The sequence below is a fragment of the Lycorma delicatula genome, chromosome 3 (assembly GCF_047948215.1).
Source record: "Lycorma delicatula isolate Av1 chromosome 3, ASM4794821v1, whole genome shotgun sequence".
Taxonomy (NCBI): Eukaryota; Metazoa; Arthropoda; class Insecta; order Hemiptera; family Fulgoridae; genus Lycorma; species Lycorma delicatula.
The window spans coordinates 132,312,015-132,336,812 of NC_134457.1; the positions used below are offsets into that span (position 1 = coordinate 132,312,015).

General features: G+C 28.8%; 1 protein-coding gene across 1 annotated transcript in view; it reads left to right on the plus strand.

Annotated features, from left to right (window-relative positions):
* Positions 1-12,189, plus strand: part of LOC142322007 (uncharacterized) — a 28,452-nt gene extending 16,263 nt beyond the window's left edge. Inside the window, exons 2-3 of the mRNA XM_075360582.1 lie at positions 8,657-8,847; positions 11,749-12,189. Of these exons, the coding sequence (XP_075216697.1) occupies positions 8,657-8,847; positions 11,749-12,058 (501 nt within the window). The 3' untranslated portion in view covers positions 12,059-12,189. The remainder of the gene's footprint in view (positions 1-8,656; positions 8,848-11,748) is intronic.
* Positions 12,190-24,798: the final 12,609 nt, after the last annotated feature.

Below are 24,798 nucleotides of genomic sequence, written 5' to 3' on the forward strand. Positions count from 1 at the left end.
CTTTCTTAATGTTAATTGTTTTAAATCTTAAAATAAACAAACACAATGAAGGAACAAGCAGAAAGAGATATTCAAGTAAATTCATAGTACACTATTATTATTCAAGTACTCAAAAATGTTATATAATAACAAAAATTGTTTAACTAAATACACAATAACACAATTATCTACCAATTCAAATGTACTATAGAGAACTACTAATAATTTAAGAAAAAATGTATAAGTTCAAAAATAAATAGAACCTAAAGCAAATTATGTTATGTATTTCCTTACATTTTTCAGATGTTTAAGAAATAAAAAAAGTTATGATTATAAAAAAGTGAAAAGTAGATATGTTGATCAGTTAAATATATTGTAATATCAATATGGTACAGGAAATAATGGTTCAGTACAGGAAATCTGTATATTCTGTATAGTAAAAAGAACATAATGTAATACAGAAGCTAAGGCATTAAAAATCTGCCTCAGGATTTAAAAGTCTGAATTATAAAATACCTAGCAATACCTTATATTACATACATACATTATATTATTATACCTTATAACTTACATAGCTAGATACCTTATATAATACCTAGCAAGATGATTTCATTACTATTATTAGATTCCTTAACAAAATTTCTGAAAGAGACCTCTGGCTGAATAGTTCATAGTTCAGTTATATATCCACATGCAACACAGTTCTAGGATAAATAAAGTTGTTGCTTCAGAAATATAAAGAAATAAAGTCTGTTCTGTGGTGGCTTTTTAGTTCTCTGAGGAAAAATAAATTTTGTTACAATATAATTTAAGGTTTCATGAAAAAATTATCGATTGGTAATGAGTTTCTCTCAACCTGGACAAAATGATCTTTCAATGATTTGTGGGTCAACATGTTGTCACTAAGGTACCTCATCTTCTACATAGTTATTATTAAATAATAATAATAATAATAATTATAAATAAATTTTATATCATGCAGTAGTTTTTATGAGTATAGATTATCTTTCTAACCACCTATTTTTTATCTTCAATTCCATCTTCCCTGGTTTAGGTTCTGTGGGGCTGGAGCTGACTGCTAGTTGCTCCATACTTAGGAAATACAGATCCATGAAGCTGGTTTATCTTTAACCTGCTCACAGCAGGTTTCAACAAGGACTACAATTAGGAATACATAGAAACTATATTTTTGCATGGTTGCTTCCCCTTTACAGCACATGAAGTCCCTGGGACATTCAAAACTCATGATACATCTTGGAGATATCATGATTGTGGAATATCATGAATATTGCAAAATAAGTGAGATATTCCATACATTCTTCCAAAATAAATAAAGTATCTGCATGAATTTCACTAATTTCAGGAAAAGAGAAGGCCGCCAATGAATTTTTTTTAAATTTTATTATGTAAAATTATGAAAATATGATGATTGTTAAATAATATACTTTTGCATAGGTGATGTATAAATCTGCACTTTTGAATTGTAATTTCAGAGATAAGTAGATAGACAAACTGCTTACTCCTAGGTTCCTAAAATTAAAAATAAAGTTTAATTTTTCTTGTTGGTTAAATGGATACTTGTGTAGATTATGATTTAACAAAATGGTAATGATTTAAATTGTTTGCCTGCCAGCTACATATTATTTTTAAAAAAACTGTTGCCAGGTTTACACACTATAACCAACAAACTTACAGCAAATGTCACTACTGAATGAATTATACTGAGTATGTCAAAGTTGAGTTTTTATTAAAGTTACTTTCAACGTTTATTTATTTTCTTGTTCTAGATTTGCAGCTCAGTTTTCTAAATCCTTCAGGAGTTCATTATCTAAATTATGAAAAATTATCTAAATACTTGTTTACTCGCAGAAACATCTGTTTACTCAGTAGATATAATTTGTTGATAGATTGCTGTTAGAACATATATGTAAACTATAGAGTATTGTTACCTACTTATGTTTGTATTGGAACATTATTGAATGAATTTATTTATTTAGATAAGATATATTTTCCTAAAGATAATGTTACCAACAATGCAAGACTCAAATAGTAAAGTTGAATATCTATAAATACAAAGCTTGATGTGTTTAATTTGCAGTAGTATACATTATTACATATATTACGCATATTAGTGAGGATGTGTTAATTCTAAGAGAAAAGTAATTGTTATTTATTTTTGCTGTCAAAAATACGAGAAAAAAAATGAAACCTGCACTAATGTTACAAAGAGATAAATTTTTTTTTTGCTGCCCAAAAATAATTTTGTAGAAATTGTAGATTATACTTATAACATATATAATTATTAGCTGTAAAGAACTAAAACAGAGAACGTAGCACAAGGGTCGGGTGATATGTCACACACAATTACTTACGACTCACAAATAAAAAGAGAGTCAAATGAAACAAATATGGCATAAAAGAAAATTTTATTTTCTACAAAAATTTACACATTCTCCCAACAGTGAATGTGATTTCTCATTTTGTCAATGAAGAATGAAGATAGTTTTTTCTCAATCTAAATTTCATCTTCCCCTTCAGTTAGTTCTTCATCTGTGGGGAAATGAATGGTTTTAATACCCCTCTTTAATTGTTGAAAAATGAGAAAATTACAGGGGGGGGGCAAATCTGTGAGTATAGAGGATATGGAATATGTTCAAATTTCAACTTCACAAGAGCCTCGATGGTTGCATGCCATGTATGTAGCAAAGCACTATCATGTTGCATAACTTTCATTATGTGAATTGTTGTACATGACCTACACATCTTCTAAGGTGTTATCAATGACTCTATTAATTGCTTAGAATTTATAATCGACCCAGCTTGTAGCAGTATCATGCAAAAGTTTACCATCTCAGAACACTGTAAAGATGATTTTTTGCAGAGAGTTGTCTGTGATTTTTATTTATTGTGGTGAACCATAATGCTGGTATTCCAAACTCTACTGTTTTTCTTCTGGTTCATACAGATACACCCAAATTTAATCTTATGTCATAATATTAAAAAGGAAGTAATTTCCCTTGTCAAGATAACATTTCAGAAGCTGTTCACAACATTCCTTTCATTGTTGTTTGTTCTTTTCTCTGAGTTGCTTGGCATCCACTGCAAAAAGATTTTACAATAACACAGTTGTGCAGTAATGCATCTACCTCCTTTTTTGTTATGCCTACTTGAGTGGCAATGGGTTGCTGTGTGATACGATAGTCATTTTGAATCAATTCATCCATTTCCTTATAGTGCTTCTCATCAGTCACAGAAACTGTTTGACACTGCAAGTTTCATCTTCAATAGTCTCTTTAGCAGCTTCTGATGCAAAAAATTATATTGCCCACCCAGTCAAAGTTCTTCAATCAATAGTTTCATCACCATAAACAGCTTTTACATGACCAATGAATGTTATTAGCATTCATTTTTCTGCTATTAAAAATTCAATAATTTACGTTTTAGATGTGTTGCCATTGCAGGTGAATTTGATTCCATAGCTATGGTGACTGACAGAAAATGAGAAGGCATGGGTCAATGAGTTTTTTAATGCTAATGGTGGGGAAATCAAACTACATGATGGCAGCATCAGTATTTTCATCTGATATTTTGTTCTCCCATTATGTTCTTATAACATTTCAGCCACCTCTAGTCATCTGTAAATTATAAACATAAAGAATCTGCCAACAAGAATGGTTTATTTATAAATAAAGAAACACTAACATAGGTCATTGCTTGCTCTTCTGTTGTCAATTAGCTAAGTATTTAAATTTTTTATGTGTTGCTGTATGCTAAATGATTTCTAAGCCTGAAATAAGTAGGTAATTACCTACTCATGGGTTAAACACAGTTTCAATACATCTATTATGCAAGTAGTAATAATTTTATGTCGGACTGAAATTTCTTTTATGACTATCATTTGTTTCTGTAAAGTTATTATGATGCACAATTAAAAAAAATGTGCCTTTACAAGTTTGGGTTTTCTAAATTACGTACAATGGAAAATTAACAATTAAAACACAATTTTGTGTTGAATAAAATCATCAAATGATGAAATTTTAAAAAAAATTCTATTAAAAATATATTATTATTATCGAAAAAATTACTTGTCACTTTTTCAAGAGTTATGCCACTTATTATTAAATTTATATGGTAAAAATATTTAAATAATTTAATAAAAAAAATACAGATATTAAAATTTAAAAAAAATTTATAAAATGATAATCATATAAAAAATAAAATTTTTATACAAAGAGATTATTAATTATGGCCTTGGGTGACAGTATACTATGGCAATGAAGGCCTATCATTCTTGCTTATTTTAGAATATGACTCAATTATTACAATAAAGAAAGAAGCATGACTAACATTTATAACATGAACACAAAACATTTTTAATCAGAAGTAATATATAAGGCTTACATGACATAAAAGTGTATTGTTCATATGGCAGCATGATTTGAAAAAAAAAAACAATAATCTTCACTTACATGCAAACACGCATGCACGCGCACCCACCCACCCAACCACCCACACATATACACACACACACACACACACACACACACACACACACATATATATACACATGTGTGTACACAACTATATATATATATATATATATATATATATATATATGTTAGTGTATATATGATTACACAATTTAAAATTGTGTAGATAAATGATGTATTTTTTACCAGGTTTGTAATTTCAATATTTTTAACTATGTTTTTAATTAAATTTTATAAAACAATATTTTGATGAAGTAGAGGAGATATTTGCAAAAAATACTAAACCAGGAAATAAACAAAAGTAATTAGTGAAAAATACTGATTTTAATAAATAAATAAATATATATATGTACACAACACCAATTTTCAGAATCTTGATTAAGAACTATATAGTCAGGGTACCCGGCCAGTATTAACACCATTCATTATTTCTTCATCTGTTTCAAAGCACTGACTTTATCTTGATGAAAATCAGTTGGTGCCAAATCAGACTGAACAGGGGATGAAACAATTTCTCACTTGAACTGCTCAAATAAAGCCTATGTTTGGAGTGGGATTATATATGTACTGTTAAGAGAGTGAATTTATAGCACCAGTCTCTCATAAAATTGTTATCATAAATAAATCACAATCATCATCTTTGTAGTATTGTATCTTCTTATTTTATCTTAGCAGTATTATACCTTTTCAATATTAATCAGACCTCACAGTTTATTGGAGTGATAATCACAAGTTCTTTGCTTCAATGACCATTAATTTTACCATCATTGGGTAGAATGGATGGGCAGATAGGCATGTAGAAATAGCTGATGACTACTACACAGTTTTTTATTATGACAAATGGTTTATATTCAACAGCCAGTTAATTGGAAGTCAATTTTGGAAGAACTCTCATTAACTGAACAAATATAAGTAGTTAACAAACCAGATAAGTAGTTTTTTTGCAACACCTAGAAAACCTCAACATGTAGTATTATGAAAAGAAAAGGTTGTCAAACAAAAATTAGATGCCAACAATCTTTTCCTATCTCTGAAAAAGATTATAAGTAAATAATCATAGGCATATTCATAGGCAGCTAACATGGTTAGATGAACTGGTTGTGATTTGTTTTCATTTAGTTAGCTTTTTTTATTAAAAAAAAAAACACTCAAAAGAAGATTGAATGAAAAGATGAAGATGAATGATTTAATAATAAAATTACCAGTAAATAATATAATGAAGATATTACTTGTTATTTGTGAAATGATTCAATTTTGTTCATTATTTGTCCTCATTATTTTTTAGTGTTAGGTGGACAGGACAAACATGTGTATCTAACACATGTTGATAAAAATTATGACCAAAGTTGTCTGAGGACTAAGGATACAGCAAAGGAAATTATATCTGTTGTTTAGAAAGTAAAAGCTAAAAGATACTAGCTGCTTGGTGAATACAAGTGAAGAGCTAGAAGGAAAAATTGAAGAATAACTAACACAGAATTCCAATAAGAATGATAACTTCCAAAATATAGATAACAAATGTAAACTTCAATGATAACATTTGAATGTTACTTCATTTTTTAAATTAAATGATGTTTTATGTTTAACCATGCACTTAACCTAAGCTCGTGAGATAGAACTATCCATGGAATAAAGTTTGAAATTTTGAAGAGAACTGAAATGGTAATGATCCTTTGCAAGGATAAAGAAAAAGATAAAAAACAAGAAAAAATTATGATTTTTTGTTTAACCATTTGACAAAAGATCCACTACATCGTTATCTCTTTTCACATTTAGTGAAGGTCTAAATAAATTTATTTTCATATTAATGACAGTGGAAGGAAATGTAAATTAAATAATTAAATTTTATAGAAAGGTTTAAAAGACTGTTGATGGTTTTTCAAAATAAATAAAATAAACAAACTCAGTCTTTATATGCTGGTTTGTAAAATTTTCCTTAGTGGGTACTGCAACAAAGCTAGTTAGAAGAGTTGTGTATTTGTAGGTAGATCAGGAAATGATTTTAAGTGAAAGTAATCTCATTAAGATTAAATAATCTTAATAATTAATTAATTTATATTTTAATTTATTTTTTACTTACAATATATTGTTAAGGAATGCAGTCTTTTCTTTCATAATACTGAGGTCTTGATTTTCATAGTTTTATTATTTGTAATAAACTGCAGGAAAGTTACATATCAGTTACTGAGAAAAACAGTTGTATAATACAGAAAGTATCTATTCTAAAAGCTTTTCTTAACACACCTCCTCAAATCTGGCTTGAAAAGAGTCAAATTTATACTTAATGTTTTTCAAATAAACCTACTGTCACTGTCAAGAATTCTAAAAATAACTTTATATAAAGATTGTTGGTTATGGATGTAATCTCTTAGTACTGTTAGTTTCACACTTCTTACTAATGAAAAACTTAGTTATTAGGGTATCAAAAGAGCTGCTTATAGTTGGTTATTATTGAACCTATCAGACTGCAAATAGACATTTGAAACTGCATTTTTCTATGCAAACATACAAATAAAATCTCTAGGATGTACAATGAAATGTATTATAGAAAAGTATCCTCAGTCCCTTGCTTTATCTATTAGCGACTTTTCTCACATTTTTAGACCATCCATTGATAATTCTTTGCTGCTAATAACTCTGAATCTGTATTTGAAGATAATAATTTAAATGAATTAGAGAATTCTACATTAATAGTTAAAAAAGTTATCACTGGATGAGTTGTAACTATTTAATTCTAAATTTGAATAAAACCCTTGCATTACATGCTTCAGATAAATGTTATATATTTAATAGGCTACATTATATTCCCATAAATTAATTAATTAGTACTATTTTTGTTGGTAGTATGAAGTTTCTGGCTCTGTTGTTATGTAATTAACTTTTACAAGATGATCAAACTGATTTTGTTTGAAAAAAAAAATCATCATGCTATTTGTGCATTATTGCTGTCATGCCGTTTTTTGTCTCTCAGAAACATGAATCATATGTAATTTGGCATTTATTAAATAAAAAATTTTGATAGATTTATTTTTATAAATTTTTTACCTTTGTTAATAAAAACAGTTGCTTCCTTCTAAAAAAAATAATGCTGTCCATCTCTACCAAACCAGACAACAAGGCTTGCAACTTGGCACAATACTTTAGTGCGTAAGAGCCTTATTACTCTTCAGTTAATATATATATATATTTTAATTGCCGATCCACATAAACACATCTTTCCACCAATTTATTTAAATTAAAATATTTTCCCTTAAAGACACAATATTACTGTGTTTCTGAGTTTTAAATAATTCTAAAAAAATTACCTGAATTTTCTGCATTTTGGTTGAATATGTACAAGCAGTATATGCTCTTAACAACTTCTATAAACACCTTCTAATTTGTTACTTTTTTGTACTTATCTTTACTATTTTCATATATTTACCTTTTATTTCTTATACTTATTAGTTGCAAATATTAATAAGTAATTTAACAACTTTCCCTAAAACAATTAATTAATTAGCAGACATATGCAGTTCATTTTTCTGACATGGTCTTATGTATGATGTACTACTTTATTAATTCATTAGTTATTCTAAAAGGCATATTTTAAGAATTATAGTTTATTTTAATGAAATAGGAAAAATACATGGCTAAAAATCTTCAGTCAGATTCTCATTTAAAAAAAAACCTCATTTGCTTAACCTTAAAAGATTGTTTTTAACAAATTTTCAGTTGTACAAAAAAGATAAAAAAATGACTTCTACTCTAGGTCTGATTCTTTGAAATGTGTTTAATCCTTTTTTTATCAAAATTAAACAATATACAGGCTTAAATGAAAGCTACTCATATTACATCAGAAATATACTTAACTATTCTGTGTCTTAAAGAAATTTTATTATTACAAATTAAATTTAAGGTGAAATTTTATATATTTTTTAGAGTACAGTACTCATTTTATTGCATTAAAAATTTTGAATTATAGTACATAACAGTGAATAATATCCTGATTACATTTCCCTAATAATAAATACAAATAAAACTATAGACAAATCACTTACAATACTGTTTTCAAGTTTACGATACCTATTACTGCGCAAGTGAATTTTACTACAAATGATCTATAACATTATATAATAAGCGATCTTATAGTGTATTATACAAATATTTTATTTTTATTTCATAATGTGTTATTATTTGTTAAACAGGTGTTGGTGATTATTTTATGTTTAATACATATAGTTCCAGTGTTATGTCAGAGACAACAGGCACAAACAGGTAGATTGCTCAGGATACCAAGGATATACAATGCTCTTATTACAACTGATGAAGAGTTGATACCTTCACAAGCGTATCCAGCTGTAGCTCCAGTTTTAAGACCAGCAATACCACATTTCAGGTATAACTACAACATATACACATCTTAATTTATAAATATTTCTATAGCCGATAAAATCAGTAGTAATTAAATTATACAGTTTTTTGTATTATTTCTACAATAACCATTTCTGAATAAATAATACCTACATATTCATAAAACTTTTACAATAATAATAAAAAGTCGGCAACAAAGTTGTTATACTTTATTGGTATTGGTTTATTTTTATATAGTGAAAAAATAATGATAAACAATTTTAAAAATTCAAAAAATATAGATTTTTTTTACTCAAATTGGCACCCAAAGTATTTTTTGGGTGCACTTGGACAACTACTATGCTTTGGAAGACATAAAAAAATATGTTTAAAAATATGCAATAAATAAAAAGATTTTTACAATTTTTAGAGAATGCAGAGAATATGAGGGCAATTTTTTTTTTTAAATGGTAAGATAAGCATGAATGCATCTACAGAGCTTAATGTAAAGTGGGGTTATAGTTTGCAAAATTTTGAGAAAATTGACTCGAAAGAAACTGTCTATCCCATCTCCTGCAGATATTGATCCTAAATCTTTACCAACAAATTGCTCTGTATACACAAGTCTCTGAGTTAAATTTCATAAAAATCAGTTTATCCAGTCAAAAGTTATTAAGTTTCAAACGTGCCAAACATGTATATAAGAAAACATTACCCCCCTTTTTTTTGGAGGTCCCTGGGTCATCAGACGTTGAAAAATATAAAAAACCCATATCCCATTTTTTGATTAATTACCATACCTTCCTTCTTGCAGCATAGTTCTAGCGCTATGATGCCAGAAAAAAGAAAACAAAGTAACAAGCTAATTGTGATAATTTCAGTGGTCATGATAAACACTCTTATAACATCAGCTACAACAAGAACTGGTATTAGGGCAATTTCCTAATATAAAGAAACAAGATTTAAATTACTTAACTGGTTACTCATCACTGAAAATGAAGGTTGTATTTTTTGAAAATGTTTCAATGGAATTTTTTTTTAGTCTCTATTAGTAATTTTAGCTTACTCATACGAAAAAAAATTAAATAACCAGAAGTCAACTAGCTGGTTTTCAGCAGAGCTCATTATTCAAAACACAAGCACAGCATTCAAAGGAGAAAATACATATTTAATAATATGGATTAAAATTTACGATTATTTAATTGGCATATTAACACATAATGTATATGAACAGATATATGTGAAAGTGCATTTATTTTATACCATCAATTTACTGTTTACCAGATAATCTTTAAGTGGTGATATTTGTTTGTCTCTTTAGAATAAAATCATGACATTCTATGCCAAAAATATTTTTAATAACTGATTAAAATTCTTATCTTGATTCATTTGTTTTATTGAAATTTAGAGGCAAGACTTACACAAATCTGACTATTTATACATTCATGTTTTTACAGCTTGTTAATACTTGTTAAGAATCACAGAAAATATTTTCAGTAGTAATATATTATTTTTAAGACTGATGATATTTCATAACCTGATAAGCATTAGAAGAAAAATAATTCTCAATTTACCTGATAAATAATGAATACAATTGAAGCCTGCATTATAAACCTTTAATGTAAATACTGTAATACTAACCAAGGAATTATATCAATTTTTTTAAATAAAGCCATGAAATAAGATGTAACCAAGAAGGTTACATTTTACATAGGGTTACATTTTATATAGTAAACTAAAATACAGCATAAGGGAAGGATAAATAATAATATTCCGGCCCTATCATAAAATTATCATCATCTTGCAGAAAAAAATGAAAAACAAACACTAATATAAAAACAGTTATGACTGTAAAAGGCTTTCAATCAAACACACGCATATGTTAGATGTCACACCTGAAATGTTGTAAGCAACTCAGTTACTCTTGTAAATTACATACCAATTCTCAAGAATAGAATAAAATTCTATTTTATTGTTTACACCAGAGATTAGCTTGTATAATGACTATCATTAATTTGAATAAAGGTGTTCTGCAGCAGGCACCTCCATTTCTCAGAAGTTTAAAATATAAGTTGAAAGTACAGTTTCTGTACTTGCATTTCTGGCAGTGTATTAATAAATAATACTGTTTAAATTTTGATTAACATTATTAAAATCAATACTAACCGTTTGAAGTTTGTTGTTGACTATTTTGTTAAGATAACAGACTAACTCGCTACTCTACCAGCCGCAGTGAAAATTTTGTGGACCCTTTTTCTGGGGCCTGTAGGCAAACAGTAGAGAGTATATAGGCATCAATTAAATACAAAAAAGTGTGAATGTGGGATGGACAGGAATCTCCTCGACTCATACCTCTTTGAATACCTTTGGAGAAGCCACCATCCGGGAAAGTAATTTTTTGACCAGATACTGGAAGACATCTACATTTTCTGACCTTTGAAATAACAACATGCACAATTTATTACTCTTCAACTAGGTTAGGTTAGGGTAGGATAGATTTTTTTTTATAAATGGGATGGTTGTCTACTGCAGAAGATCCTGAAAGAAAGCAACTCAGGTATAGCTCATGCCCCAAATTCTTTACATAGATCACATGTAAGCTAGTTTAAAACTTGGTACCAGACATTTTAGCACTTATTTAAAAGAATTTATATTATAGGAGGAGACACATCTTCTTTCAAAATAATCTTAACTCTTCTATTTTTTTTAATAATGGTAAAGATCAATTTGAAAATTGTTCAACAGTGATAATATTGCTTAGGATCAAGAAAAAATGCTCTTTTATAAACCTTACCATAGTTTTTTTTAAACTTACAGAAGTAACCAACTAGTAATTATAAGTAAAAAAATCAATAAATATACTTGAGTGTAAAGTTCATAAAATTTATTTCTATCAATAAATAATAATACCTATTTTTAAATATTTAAAGTTACTTCATTGTTACAGTGTCCTGGTATATAATGAAACTGAGTATATACCTCCAATTCTGCCACCAGCACCGGTTGCAGCAGCTGGACGACTGCCATCACAGGAACAAGGAGAATCTCCTGTTTACACTCTTCAAGCCCAACAACGTCTTCCTGATCTCTTTGATGACAGAGTGAAAAACAACAGAAATCCAGATATTCCTGATGTACCACCACCTCCATTACCAGTCAAACCTCAACAATCTGGAAGTAGACCAAGCAGTAATGAAGCACCACCACGAAGACGACCTCAGGATTATCCACCACCACCTTCTGCAACAATTTTCTAACTAAACATAATAATATAAACATAATTGTGTAATTTTGTAAATGACATTTTTTAATACATTTTATTAAAAGCATAAATATTTTTAATAGAAACATTTCTAATATTTTATAATAAACTAGTCAAACTCACTGACTTGACTTAGTAGTATATTAACTTATATAATTTTAGGAACCAATATGAAATATTTTGAGTTGAAATTCTGAACAGGCTTGGAATTCAAATTCTGAAACAGTTTTCCAGTGAACAAGTTTTCAAGCCTTCTCTAGTAAATGAAATCATTAAAAGAATCTATTGTAAATTCAATTTGCGACAAAATAAGTGAAATATGTATTTAAATAAAATTAAAAAAATATATATTTCTCTGGAATAGGAAGAAAATACAAAATCTCTGGGAAATTGATATCTTCTCTAAGCAATGGATAATTTTACATTGCTTTGATCCTTGAATAGGGTTTCTTAATAAAATATTCTAAGCTCCAAGTAGTCTAAACAACAGATAAACAAACATGCAAGTAGAAATAATTTAATCTTTATAAATAATTAATTTGTATTTTGCACAATTAATTAATAACTTGTTTCTTTATTATATTCTTAGTTACGCAGAGGTTCTGTGTTCTATACTTGCAGAAGATGGAAAATGATATTGCTTACGGTAAGAGTCATATGCGTATCACAATTGACATTTGTTTATTCAACCACATAAGCTCCTATTGGTGTATATATGCACCAATTTCGTGTACTGTATAAATAGAAACATTTAGTATTCATTTAAAATTATAATGTTTTACAAAGCATGAATTTTTAAAAATGAAATATAATTACTGTTATAAACATGGTAAATATCATCAACACTTGAAAATGGAGCATGTTGAATTACAGTCTAAGTTGCAACATACTTGTAGAAGCAAAAAAATTATTAATAATGATGGAAATCTGCGTACAGAAGAAAACAGAAATATCTTACTTCATAACATATGATAAATAGTGAAGTAGAGCTTACATACATTATAACAATAGAGACCTCACAATGATTACATCTTGTAATGAAGCTAATCATATTGTTGTTATTGAAAAGGAGTTGCTGTAATCTATAAAAAATTACCCAGTTTCAAAATGTCACTAGATTTGATTTTTTGTTTAGGTAAATAATCTTTTATTGGTGAAAAAATGTAGTAAAAACAAATTTTTGATTTTATATTTTCAATTTGTGTATTAAAGCAAACTTACTGGGTGAATAATAAGCATGGTAACTTTGCACACCTTATTCCATTATCATGGCCTAAATAATATACTATAGATGATATCTATATGAAACAGTGGTAAATTAAAAATTTCATGGTGCTGTACAGTACTTCACTTTACTTAACATATTCATAAGTTGTATACCCACTGTCTTTCCTGTTATCTAATTCATATTCATTTCTTTTCAGATGATAATATAATATTAAAGGTGAAGTAAATCAAACTTTGTCATTAACTAGAAATATAAAAAGAGGGGACACCTCTAAACAGAAGACAATTTTCTGAGCCAGTACTGTACACCACTTGAAGGTTTCATGGTATAATTTAAAAAAAAAAAATTAAATGGAAAACTACAAAATTGTATAAACTTACATTATTTAAAATTAAAAAGAAATAATCTCCCACAAAAGGAAAAGTAAATGGAAAGAAACAAATTTTCTTTATTTAAAAGCAGAAATTGTAAGTAAATGCTTTAAAAGTTAAATGCATAAACTGTTTAAAATTGTATGATATTTAATAATAATTTTTTTAGTCTTGATATAATTCTACATTAATTACTCTTTTGGCTTTAACACAAGCTAAACAAAGAAGTGTAACAAAATTATCCGATCATAGTTGGAGTTACTTAAAATGTCTTTAAAAAGTTTGAAAGACAAAGTACAGCATATTATTTAAGTGTTTTTATGTTGTCATTAAAATTTATCATTAAAATGAAGCCTGTAGACAAGGCTTCAGCTTCACCTATTGTTTGTTGAAAAAACTTGTTTTTTCATTTTTCTCACTGAGGATACATTTTAAAGATAAATTTTAATATGATGTATGTTAAACACTAATAATTTGCTGTACTTTGTCTTTAAAAATTTTTAAAAGAATTTTAGCGACTCCAACAATGGTTGGATAATTTTATTACATTTCTTTGTTGATGAGACTTAACCCAGCATTTAAAAAGACTTTGTGAGAGATCCTGCAAGTTTTAAAATTACCATTTTTTTTGCCATATCCAAATAAATGAACACAATGAAGAAGTCCAAAATTGTTGAAATCACATGTATACAGCAACTAACTTCAATAAACACAAGGCTACAATATATTAACACCGTAAACAAAACATTTGATGTTATATAGATTAAAACCCTAATAAATTAAATCAATAACCTGCATGAATGGTCAGAATCATTGTTACTTGATACTAGAGGATATAGAGTAATGAATAATTAAGGGTATAGAATGCTTAAAACTGCAATTGAATGATCATATTACATGTGTAGTACCACTTGTTAGGAGTTTAATTAATGGGATTGACTCAAGATTATTTGGTCAAAGAGTAGATGCAAAATACGCTATTAAACTGAAGTTGGGGGCTTAGAGCTTGAGGCAGTAGAATGTAAGAAAAAATTAAGTTACAGTATCTGAGTTTAACTAAAACTACTGACCAGAAAAAAAGATTATTATATATATATATATATATATATATATATATAATAATAATAATTTCATATATGTATATATATATATGAAAATGAGTTTTGTCTATTTCAACTGATATTGGAATAGAGTATAATGAAAACAGCATTTCTCTTCTCATGTAACACCAGAACATTTCCAGCCAAAAGTGGATCAATCAAAAATATATATTCACATCCACACCAAACAGTCAGCCTATGTGAGCACAATGAATTAAATTCACATTAAATGTACAAAAAAATGGATAGAAGAAATTTTAAATAAGAAGAAAAGATATTAACTTATATCAGAATCAGGATCACCATTTCTTGTAATAAAAAACTTGTGTATAAAATTTTCAGTGATGGAAACAATTTAAATTGTTGTAAACAACACATTTAAAAAATAATGTGAATAAATAATTGCAAAACGAAATTACATTCTAAAATGAATAAAATACAAACTATGAATTTTGCATTTCTGGAATGCCAACAGAAATCTTTCAGTATCACTTGCAGATCAGACAGACATGCTCACAATGTAATACTGATAACATTATCATCCTATACCAAGAAAATATAACTCATTTTAACAACATCTAACTAAATTGTGAAATTAAATCATTAATAATTAACTGCATAATGGTACACAAAATAAATTGGATGAGATCTAACTTCTCCATTCTTTTTTCTTTTCAACTATGCTTTTAATTACACTACTCAAAATATCTAAAAAAAAAGTAATTGAAAAATTAAAGGAAGGTAAATTTTGCTACTGCTCTTTACCTAAGTCAACCTTACCTTTATGAACCATTTTTGAAGGTTTACTTTACCACATTTGCTCTACCTTTACCTATTCCAAAAACTGCTGATAGGTAGTGCTGAGTTGTAGCGCATGTGAATGTGGGCGGTGTTTGAATTTTACTCTGAAAGGTCTTTCTTTTGTATGATAATTTTGAAGAGAATGTGTGTGATTTAAACTGTATTAATTTAGAATATTGTTTTTATTTTTTGATATTTTTAATTCCTCAAGATTATCAAATTTTCATCCTTTGATAGCTATTTGCAAAAATTTTCATATGGTTAATGCATGTTTCAATGAGATAGTTTGCAAAAGTAAATAATTTTGGTACAGTTTTCATTGTTCATTGTTGACATATATTAATGCGCTGTCATTAATGCAGTGTTAATGCTAATTAAAATGTTCAAAAACAGTACAAGAAACCCATACACAATAGACATACCCTGATATGTAGGAATTAAATATCTTATACAGCAAATTAAAACTAAGTAAAATAAATAAAAAAATGCATTTACTGATTCTAATAATAGAACCTAAATGAATCTGTAATTCAAAATCTCCTCCATTCTCAGTGGTAGAGTGGTAGCATCTTGGTCTTTTATCTGGAGGTCCTGGGTATAAAGCCTAGCAGGGCATGAGATTTTTCATAACACTACAAAATTTCCATTTCATATTACCACAGAATAAGCTTCGAGCTTATGTGGTGGATTAATAAAAAAAAAATTAGGCATATATTTTACATATTTTTTATTTTGTGCCAACATCCATTACTTTTCATTCTTAATGTATGGCAATAATTATCAGATGTGACAGGTGCTGCTTTTTAGCTTAACTATATAAACTTAATTCAGAGCAGGAAGACTAGGCCAAAATTTTAACCTACAACTTATTAAGCTGAATATGAATATGCTATATTGAAATAACTTTTATTACTTAAATTTACATAAAACACACAATAAGGGGGTTAGCATTAACATATATTTACCATAACAATAATAAATATTTTGAAAAAACATCACATTAAAAAATTTATAAGTATGTCAACATCTTTAGGTAAATTTTCAAAAACTGATACAGTTTGATATAGGAAGGGTCATTCATCCATAATTATGGTGATATTTTAACCAGAATAATCATTTATTTTTGTTATAATTTTTTTGATAGATGATTAATGCACCACATAAAGTTGATGCTTTGAAGAGGCATAAGGAATGGAAATTTGATAATGTATGAAGAATGTCAAGCCTGACTGATTATAACCTGAGACCTTCAAATGAAAGTTTAAAAACAATTTAGTGTAAATCTGATATTACATTCAGTGTAAATGTTCAAATGCTTTAATTCATTCTCAGTCATTACTGAATTTAATCCCTAACTTGTATTAAAATGCTAATTAATGTTTAAACTGTTCATGATTACATCTTCATCTTCCATAATAACTGAATTATAATTGATTCCTATTTTTTTTAATTTCAAAAAGAGATTTTCCATTTGATCCTTCTTGTATATTTTTGTTATGCATATGTTGATGCCTTTTTGTTCACTAAATTAACAAATTACATTTAAATGATTTTATTTAAATAAAAATAAAATTAAAAAATGTAAAACACAAGAACTTTTAAAAATATTCTTTATTAAAAACAAAGTAAAACAAATAAGATTTTTATTTTTTAAATTTATACCTTATAAAAACAAGACCAAAGGGTTAATAAATTTTCACAGTAGTGTTTAATTTGGCCCTAAATTCAAAAGTTAAAATTTAAAGAAGAGCTGAAGAAGTATAATTTTTTTTTTATTGAAGTTAGTTTATTATTTTTACTATTGATAGATTATTTAATAAAAATAAAAATCGATTAAAATAAATCATTGTATTGAACGTGATAAGTAAAAGAAATTAAGGTTTATTTATTCCAAATGATTATTTGAGTAGAGTAAAATATTTTCCGTTATATTAAAAAAAAATTTCCTGAAACTAAAAGATTAGAAATTAGTTCAAAGTGTGTAAAATATCAATAAATTCTGTACACAGAATTTCATATTGATTTCATGTATGAATGAATTTCCCTAACTTAAAGTAATATGATGCAATGGGCATTCCCATTGAGAAAAATTACAAACCTGAGTAATATAAAATAGAATACTTCAAGCATTTTCATTGTAAATGTACGTTCAAAAAATGATACAAACAAGATCATATCAAAGGTGTAAGGTTGAACATGATGCATGTTAAGTAGCCCTGCAAATGCACCTTTGCCAAACAGGAGGCTATTTATAAGTAGAGAAGTAAAGACAAAACCAGATGACCATAATCCAGCTTTAATTTCACTGCAGCTCAGTAAAATTTAAGCATACACATTTGATGTGCATTCCAACTTCTGTAACTTACCAGAAACAAACAGTACTTGCAGTTATATAGCATTGAAACAACTATACCACATACAGAGGGAGATGAGTACAACACGATAAGTAAGAATGACCTAACCAACCATAAAATTAAAAAAAAAAAAATAATATATATTGTATATTTTATTTTTGATACAAAATATACAAACTGAAAATATTTTTTAACTAAAATTATTTTACAAATGAGCACAAGTTTACATATTACGTTTGTTCCATGATATCTGATACTCTTTTACAAATATATAATGGAAATATAATCCAGTAATAAACTGAATTAATTAAGTTCTGCATACCGTATTCATGAATAAGACATTTTTTGTCTTATTCATAAAATATAAAAAAAAAAAAATACATACATTTTAATAACTTACTAATGAAAAGATCCAAATTTAGAAAATATGTTTTAAAATTCTTCACTTTCTGATTTGTTTTTTTCTTTCTAGCTGGTAAAATTATTTATTATAAAAACAAACAAAAAACATCAGATTTAACAGCAAATTGTTAGCAATAACAGTCTATAGAAAGCTTTAAATGTATGTATTATGCCTTAGACAAGAGGCTGAATCAAAGTCGTCATATTTATTGGAATGAGCATTTCTTGAAATTTCACAATAGTGAAAATAAATGAAGTTACTGAAGTATATGCTGCAAAATTTTGCTATCATTTCATTTTTTTTAAACAAGTGATATCAAAGGAACTACACATTCATAATATCAATCGTAAAAAATGTTGGCAATCATTCACACAATAAAAAGTTTTATATTTAATTGAATGTTGCATTAAATCACTTCTTTTAATAAAATATCAAGTGGATATATCTTTCTAAATTAATTAAATTGCATAAAAAGAAAAATATTCTTACAGAAGAAATAACTTTTTATGAAATAGGTATAGGTAAAACCTTAAGTTAACTGGGATATACCAATGTATATCTGAATCTTGGCCCGTTGAAATGAAACAATGTGTATAACGCATCGTTTCATTGCAGTTTTTTTTTTATCTTCAGTCATTTGACTGATTTGATGCAGCTCTCCAAGATTCCCTATCTAGTGCTAGTCGTTTCATTTCAGTATACCCTCTACATCCTACATCCCTAACAATTTATTTTACATATTCCAAACAAGGCCTGCCTACACAATTTTTTCCTTCTACTTGTCCTTCCAATATTAAAGCGCCTATTCCAGGATGCCTTAGTATGTGGCCTATAAGTCTGTCTCTTCTTTTAACTATATTTTTCCAAATGCTTCTTTCTTCATCTCTACTTGCCGCAATACCTCTTCATTTGTCACTTTATCCACCCATCTGATTTTTAACATTCTCCTATAGCACCACATTTCAAAAGCTTCTAATCTTTTCTTCTCAGATACTCCGATTGTCCAAGTTTCACTTCCATAAAAAGCGATGCTCCAAACATATACTTTCAAAAATCTTTTCCTGACATAATTAATTTTTAATGTAAACAAATTATATTTCTTACTGAAGGCTCTTTTCGCTTGTGCTATTCGGCATTTTATATCGCTCCTGCTTCGTCCATCTTTAGTAATTCTACTTCCCAAATAACAAAATTCTTCTACCTCCATAACCTTTTCTCCTCCTATTTTCACATTCAGTGGTCCATCTTTGTTATTTCTACTACACTTCATTACTTTTGTTTTGTTCTTGTTTATTTTCATGCGATAGTTCTTGCGTAGGACTTCATCTATGCCGTTCATTGTTTCTTCTAAATCCTTTTTACTCTCGTCTAGAATTACTATATCATCAGCAAATCGTAGCATCTTTATCTTTTCACCTTGTACTGTTACTCCGAATCTAAATTGTTCTTTAGCATCATTAACTGCTAGTTCCATGTAAAGATTAAAAAGTAACGGAGATAGGGAACATCCTTGTCGGACTCCCTTTCTTATTACGGTTTCTTTCTTATGTTCTTCAATTATTGCTGTTGCTGTTTGGTTCCTGTACATGTTAGCAATTGTTCTTCTATCTCTGTATTTGAACCCTAATTTTTTTTAAATGCTGAACATTTTATTCCAGTCTATGTTATCGAATGCCATTTTTAGGTCTATAAATGCCAAGTATGTTTGTTTGCTTTTCTTTAATCTTTCTTCTACTATTAATGTGAGGCCTAAAATTGCTTCCCTTGTCCCTACACTTTTCCCGAAACCAAATTGGTCTCCTCCTAATACTTCTTCCACACTCCTCTCAATTCTTCTGTATAGAATTCTAGTTAAGATTTTTGATGCATGACTAGTTAAACTAATTGTTCTGTATTCTTCACATTTATCTGCCCCTGCTTTCTTTGGTATCATGACTATAACACTTTTTTTGAAGTCTGACGGAAATTTCCCTTTTTCATAAATATTACACACCAGTTTGTATAATCTATCAATCGCTTTCTCACCTGCACTGCGCAGTAATTCTACAGGTATTCCGTCTATTCCAGGAGCCTTTCTGCCATTTAAATCTTTTAATACTCTCTTAAATTCAGATCTCAGTATTGTTTCTCCCATTTCATCCTCCTCAACTTCCTCTTCTTCCTCAATAACACCATTTTCTAATTCATTTCCTCCGTATAACTCGTCAATATATTCCACTCATCTATCGACTTTACCTTTCATATTTTATATTGGTGTACCATCTTTGTTTAACACATTATTAGATTTTAATTTATGTACCCCAAAATTTTCCTTAACTTTCCTGTATGCTCCGTCTATTTTACCAATGTTCATTTCTCTTTCCACTTCTGAACACTTTTCTTTAATCCACTCTTCTTTCGCCAGTTTGCACTTCCTGTTTATAGCATTTCTTAATTGCCGATAGTTCCTTTTATTGGAATGCAAGCATTGGAAAAGGCAAGGAAGGAAATATAGTGGGTGAATACGGGCTGGGCAAAAGGAATGAAAGAGGGGACCGACATATAGAGTTTTGCGCGAAGTATAATTTAGTAATTGCCAACACCCAATTTAAAAATCATAATAGAAGAATATACACTTGGAAAAAGCCAGGCGATACTGCAAGGTATCAGATAGATTATATCATGGTTAAGCAAAGATTTAGAAATCAACTCGTGGACTGCAAAACTTACCCTGGAGCAGACATTGATAGCGACCATAATTTGGTGATAATGAAATGTAGATTGGGGTTTAAAAACCTGAAGAAAAGGTGTCAGATGAATCGGTGGAATTTAGAGAAGCTTGAGGAAGAGGAGGTAAAGAAGATTTTTGAGGAGGACATCGCAAGAGGTCTGAGTAAAAAAGATAAGATAGAAAATGTAGAAGAAGAATGGGAGAATATTAAAAAGGAAATTCTTAAATCAGCAGAAGCAAACTTAGGCGGAATAAAGAGAACTGGTAGAAAACCTTGGGTTTCAGACGATATATTGCAGCTGATGGATGAACGTAGAAAATATAAGAATGCTAGTGATGAAGAAAGTAAAAGGAACTATCGGCAATTAAGAAATGCTATAAACAGGAAGTGTAAACTGGCGAAAGAAGAGTGGATTAAAGAAAAGTGTTCAGAAGTGGAAAGAGAAATGAACATTGGTAAAATAGACGGAGCATACAGGAAAGTTAAGGAAAATTTTGGGGTACATAAATTAAAATGTAATAATGTGTTAAACAAAGATGGTACACCTATATATAATACGAAAGGTAAAGTCGATAGATGGGTGGAATATATTGAAGAGTTATACGGAGGAAATGAATTAGAAAATGGTTTTATAGAGGAAGAAGAGGAAGTTGAGGAGGATGAAATGGGAGAAACAATACTGAGATCTGAATTTAAGAGAGCATTAAAAGATTTAAATGGCAGAAAGGCTCCTGGAATAGACGGAATACCTGTAGAATTACTGCGCAGTGCAGGGGAGGAGGCGATTGATAGATTATACAAACTGGTATGTAATATTTATGAAAAAGGGGAATTTCCGTCAGACTTCAAAAAAAGTGTTATAGTAATGATACCAAAGAAATCAGGGGCAGATAAATGTGAAGAATACAGAACAATTAGTTTAACTAGTCATGCATCAAAAATCTTAACTAGAATTCTATACAGAAGAATTGAGAGGAGAGTGGAGGAAGTGTTAGGAGAAGACCAATTTGGTTTCAGGAAAAGTATAGGGACAAGGGAAGCAATCTTATGCCTCAGATTAATAGTAGAAGGAAGATTAAAGAAAAACAAACCGACATACTTGGCGTTTATAGACCTAGAAAAGGCATTCGATAACGTAGACTGGAATAAAATGTTCAGCATTTTAAAAAAATTAGGGTTCAAATACAGAGATAGAAGAAAAATTGCTAACATGTACAGGAACCAAACAGCAACAGTAGCAATTGAAGAACATAAGAAAGAAGCCATAATAAGAAAGGGAGTCCGACAAGGATGTTCTCTATCTCCGTTACTTTTTAATCTTTACATGGAACTAGCAGTTAATGATGTTAAAGAACAATTTAGATTCGGAGTAACAGTACAAGGTGAAAAGATAAAGATGCTACGATTTGCTGATAATATAGTAATTCTAGCCGAGAATAAAAAGATTTAGAAGAAACAATGAACGGCATAGATGAAGTCCTACGCAAGAACTATCGCATGAAAATAAACAAGAACAAAACAAAAGTAATGAAATGTAGGAGAAATAACAAAGATGGACCACTGAATGTGAAAATAGGAGGAGAAAAGATTATGGAGGTAGAAGAATTTTGTTATTTGGGAAGTAGAATTACTAAAGATGGACGAAGCAGGAGCGATATAAAATGCCGAATAGCACAAGCTAAACGAGCCTTCAGTAAGAAATATAAGTTGTTTACATCAAAAATTAATTTAAATGTCAGGAAAAGATTTTTGAAAGTGTATGTTTGGAGTGTCGCTTTATATGGAAGTGAAACTTGGACAATCGGAGTATCTGAGAAGAAAAAGTTAGAAGCTTTTGAAATGTGGTGCTATAGGAGAATGTTAAAAATCAGATGGGTGGATAAAGTGACAAATGAGGAGGTATTGCGGCAAATAGATGAAGAAAGAAGCATTTGGAAAAATATAGTTAAAAGAAGAGACAGACTTATAGGCCACATACTAAGGCATCCTGGAATAGTCGCTTTAATTTTGGAAGGACAGGTAGAAGGGAAAAATTGTGTAGGCAGGCCACGTTTGGAATATGTAAAACAAATTGTTAGGGATGTAGGATGTAGAGGGTATACTGAAATGAAACGACTAGCACTAGATAGGGAATCTTGGAGAGCTGCATCAAACCAGTCAAATGACTGAAGACAAAAAAAAAAAAAAAAGTTCCTTTTACTTTCTGCATCACTAGCATTCTTATATTTTCATTGCAGAAGCAAGTATATTTATTTGTTACTTTAATCATCTTTATCACATGGCGTGTCTTTATTGTCATTATAGTGAATGTAAAGCAGCTGAGGTACAAAGGATATCAGTCAGAGTTGTTTCCTCTGAGAGTAATGATGTTCACTATACAGCCAGTATTTGTAGTAAGCAAATAAAGGGATCTTTAAAGCTGAGTATTATCTGCACTTCAGTAAGCCTGACCTGTTGATATGTAACTATACATTTGGTTCATTAAAAAATGTAGCAAGAAATAACTTTAAAATGTATCTAAAATTTCCATATGCTAAATTATGGATTCCCTTAAATGTTTAATTGACATCATACAATTATGGGAATAAAAGCCTAAAAAATATATATGTTGGGATACTGAAATTAATTGCTAATTAAACAAAACATACTTTCAAGTGTTCTATTTTTAATTCAGAAAGAAGTTAATTCAGAAGTAAATTTTGAAAAATCTTCTAATGAGAAAAATATATTTTCTTTCAAATACTCTACATTTTCTATGAAGTGTGATTACATCTGAACTGCAAGTTGATAATAAACATACAGTAAATTTATGATGAGTTAATTTTAAAATGAAACTTATTGCTACAGCAAATAATGTAACAATTAGAAAATTGTTTTGAGATTTTCTGGTACATGATGTGATCCTGTAATCCAATCATTCAATCAAAACTAGTGAGTAACTCGTCAATCATTTTAGAAACATCGGTATAAACATTACCATTTTGTACAGCATTCCATAAATCTAGTCTCAAAAGTTCACCAAGTTTGATTGACCATTGACACTGCGAAATACTTAAAAGCCCGTGTTGATGAATACAAATTTTAGATTTAACAAAAAAAAAAATATATTTGTATTGTGCAGAAAATATTTGAAAACTCTAGCAGAAGTAGTAAGATTACAAACTTTAACATAAATTTTTTTTTAATATGAGTACTGATGTAGAATTTTTTGACATATGAAGAAATTTGTCATGCTTAAATCAGAAAATTAAATATAAAAATGCAAGCTGTAGCTAATCAATCAGCACAAGGAAACAATAGTATATATAGGAATCAGTTTGGTACAAATGGCTGCTTAAAAGAGAGAGATCTAATACTGCATGGTCTAATATACAACTTAGAAATCAGTTACAATGAAGAACTCAACGCAATAAAGTAATACATACAATGTTACTTAAGTAAGTTTACAAACAACTTATTACACAAAATATAAACTACATTGCCAATCTAGGTCAACTGGATACTTACACATTCCACAATATTCTACAGATGGGCATAGTTGTTTCTTTAAGAACTCTTTACCTGATGACTCTTAAATTTCTGGAGGAAAAGGAATGCTTGTTAAAGCACATGCTATGCTACTTCCATTTGGATAAAAATTACCTAATTTTCAGGGTATTTTTCAGAAAAAAAGCCTGTGAGGGCTTAAACTTTCCTCTGGATGTGTTGTTTATCTTGGGCTGAAGTTCCTCTACGCTAATTAACATTTTCCTTTGTCCTTTCTTCTC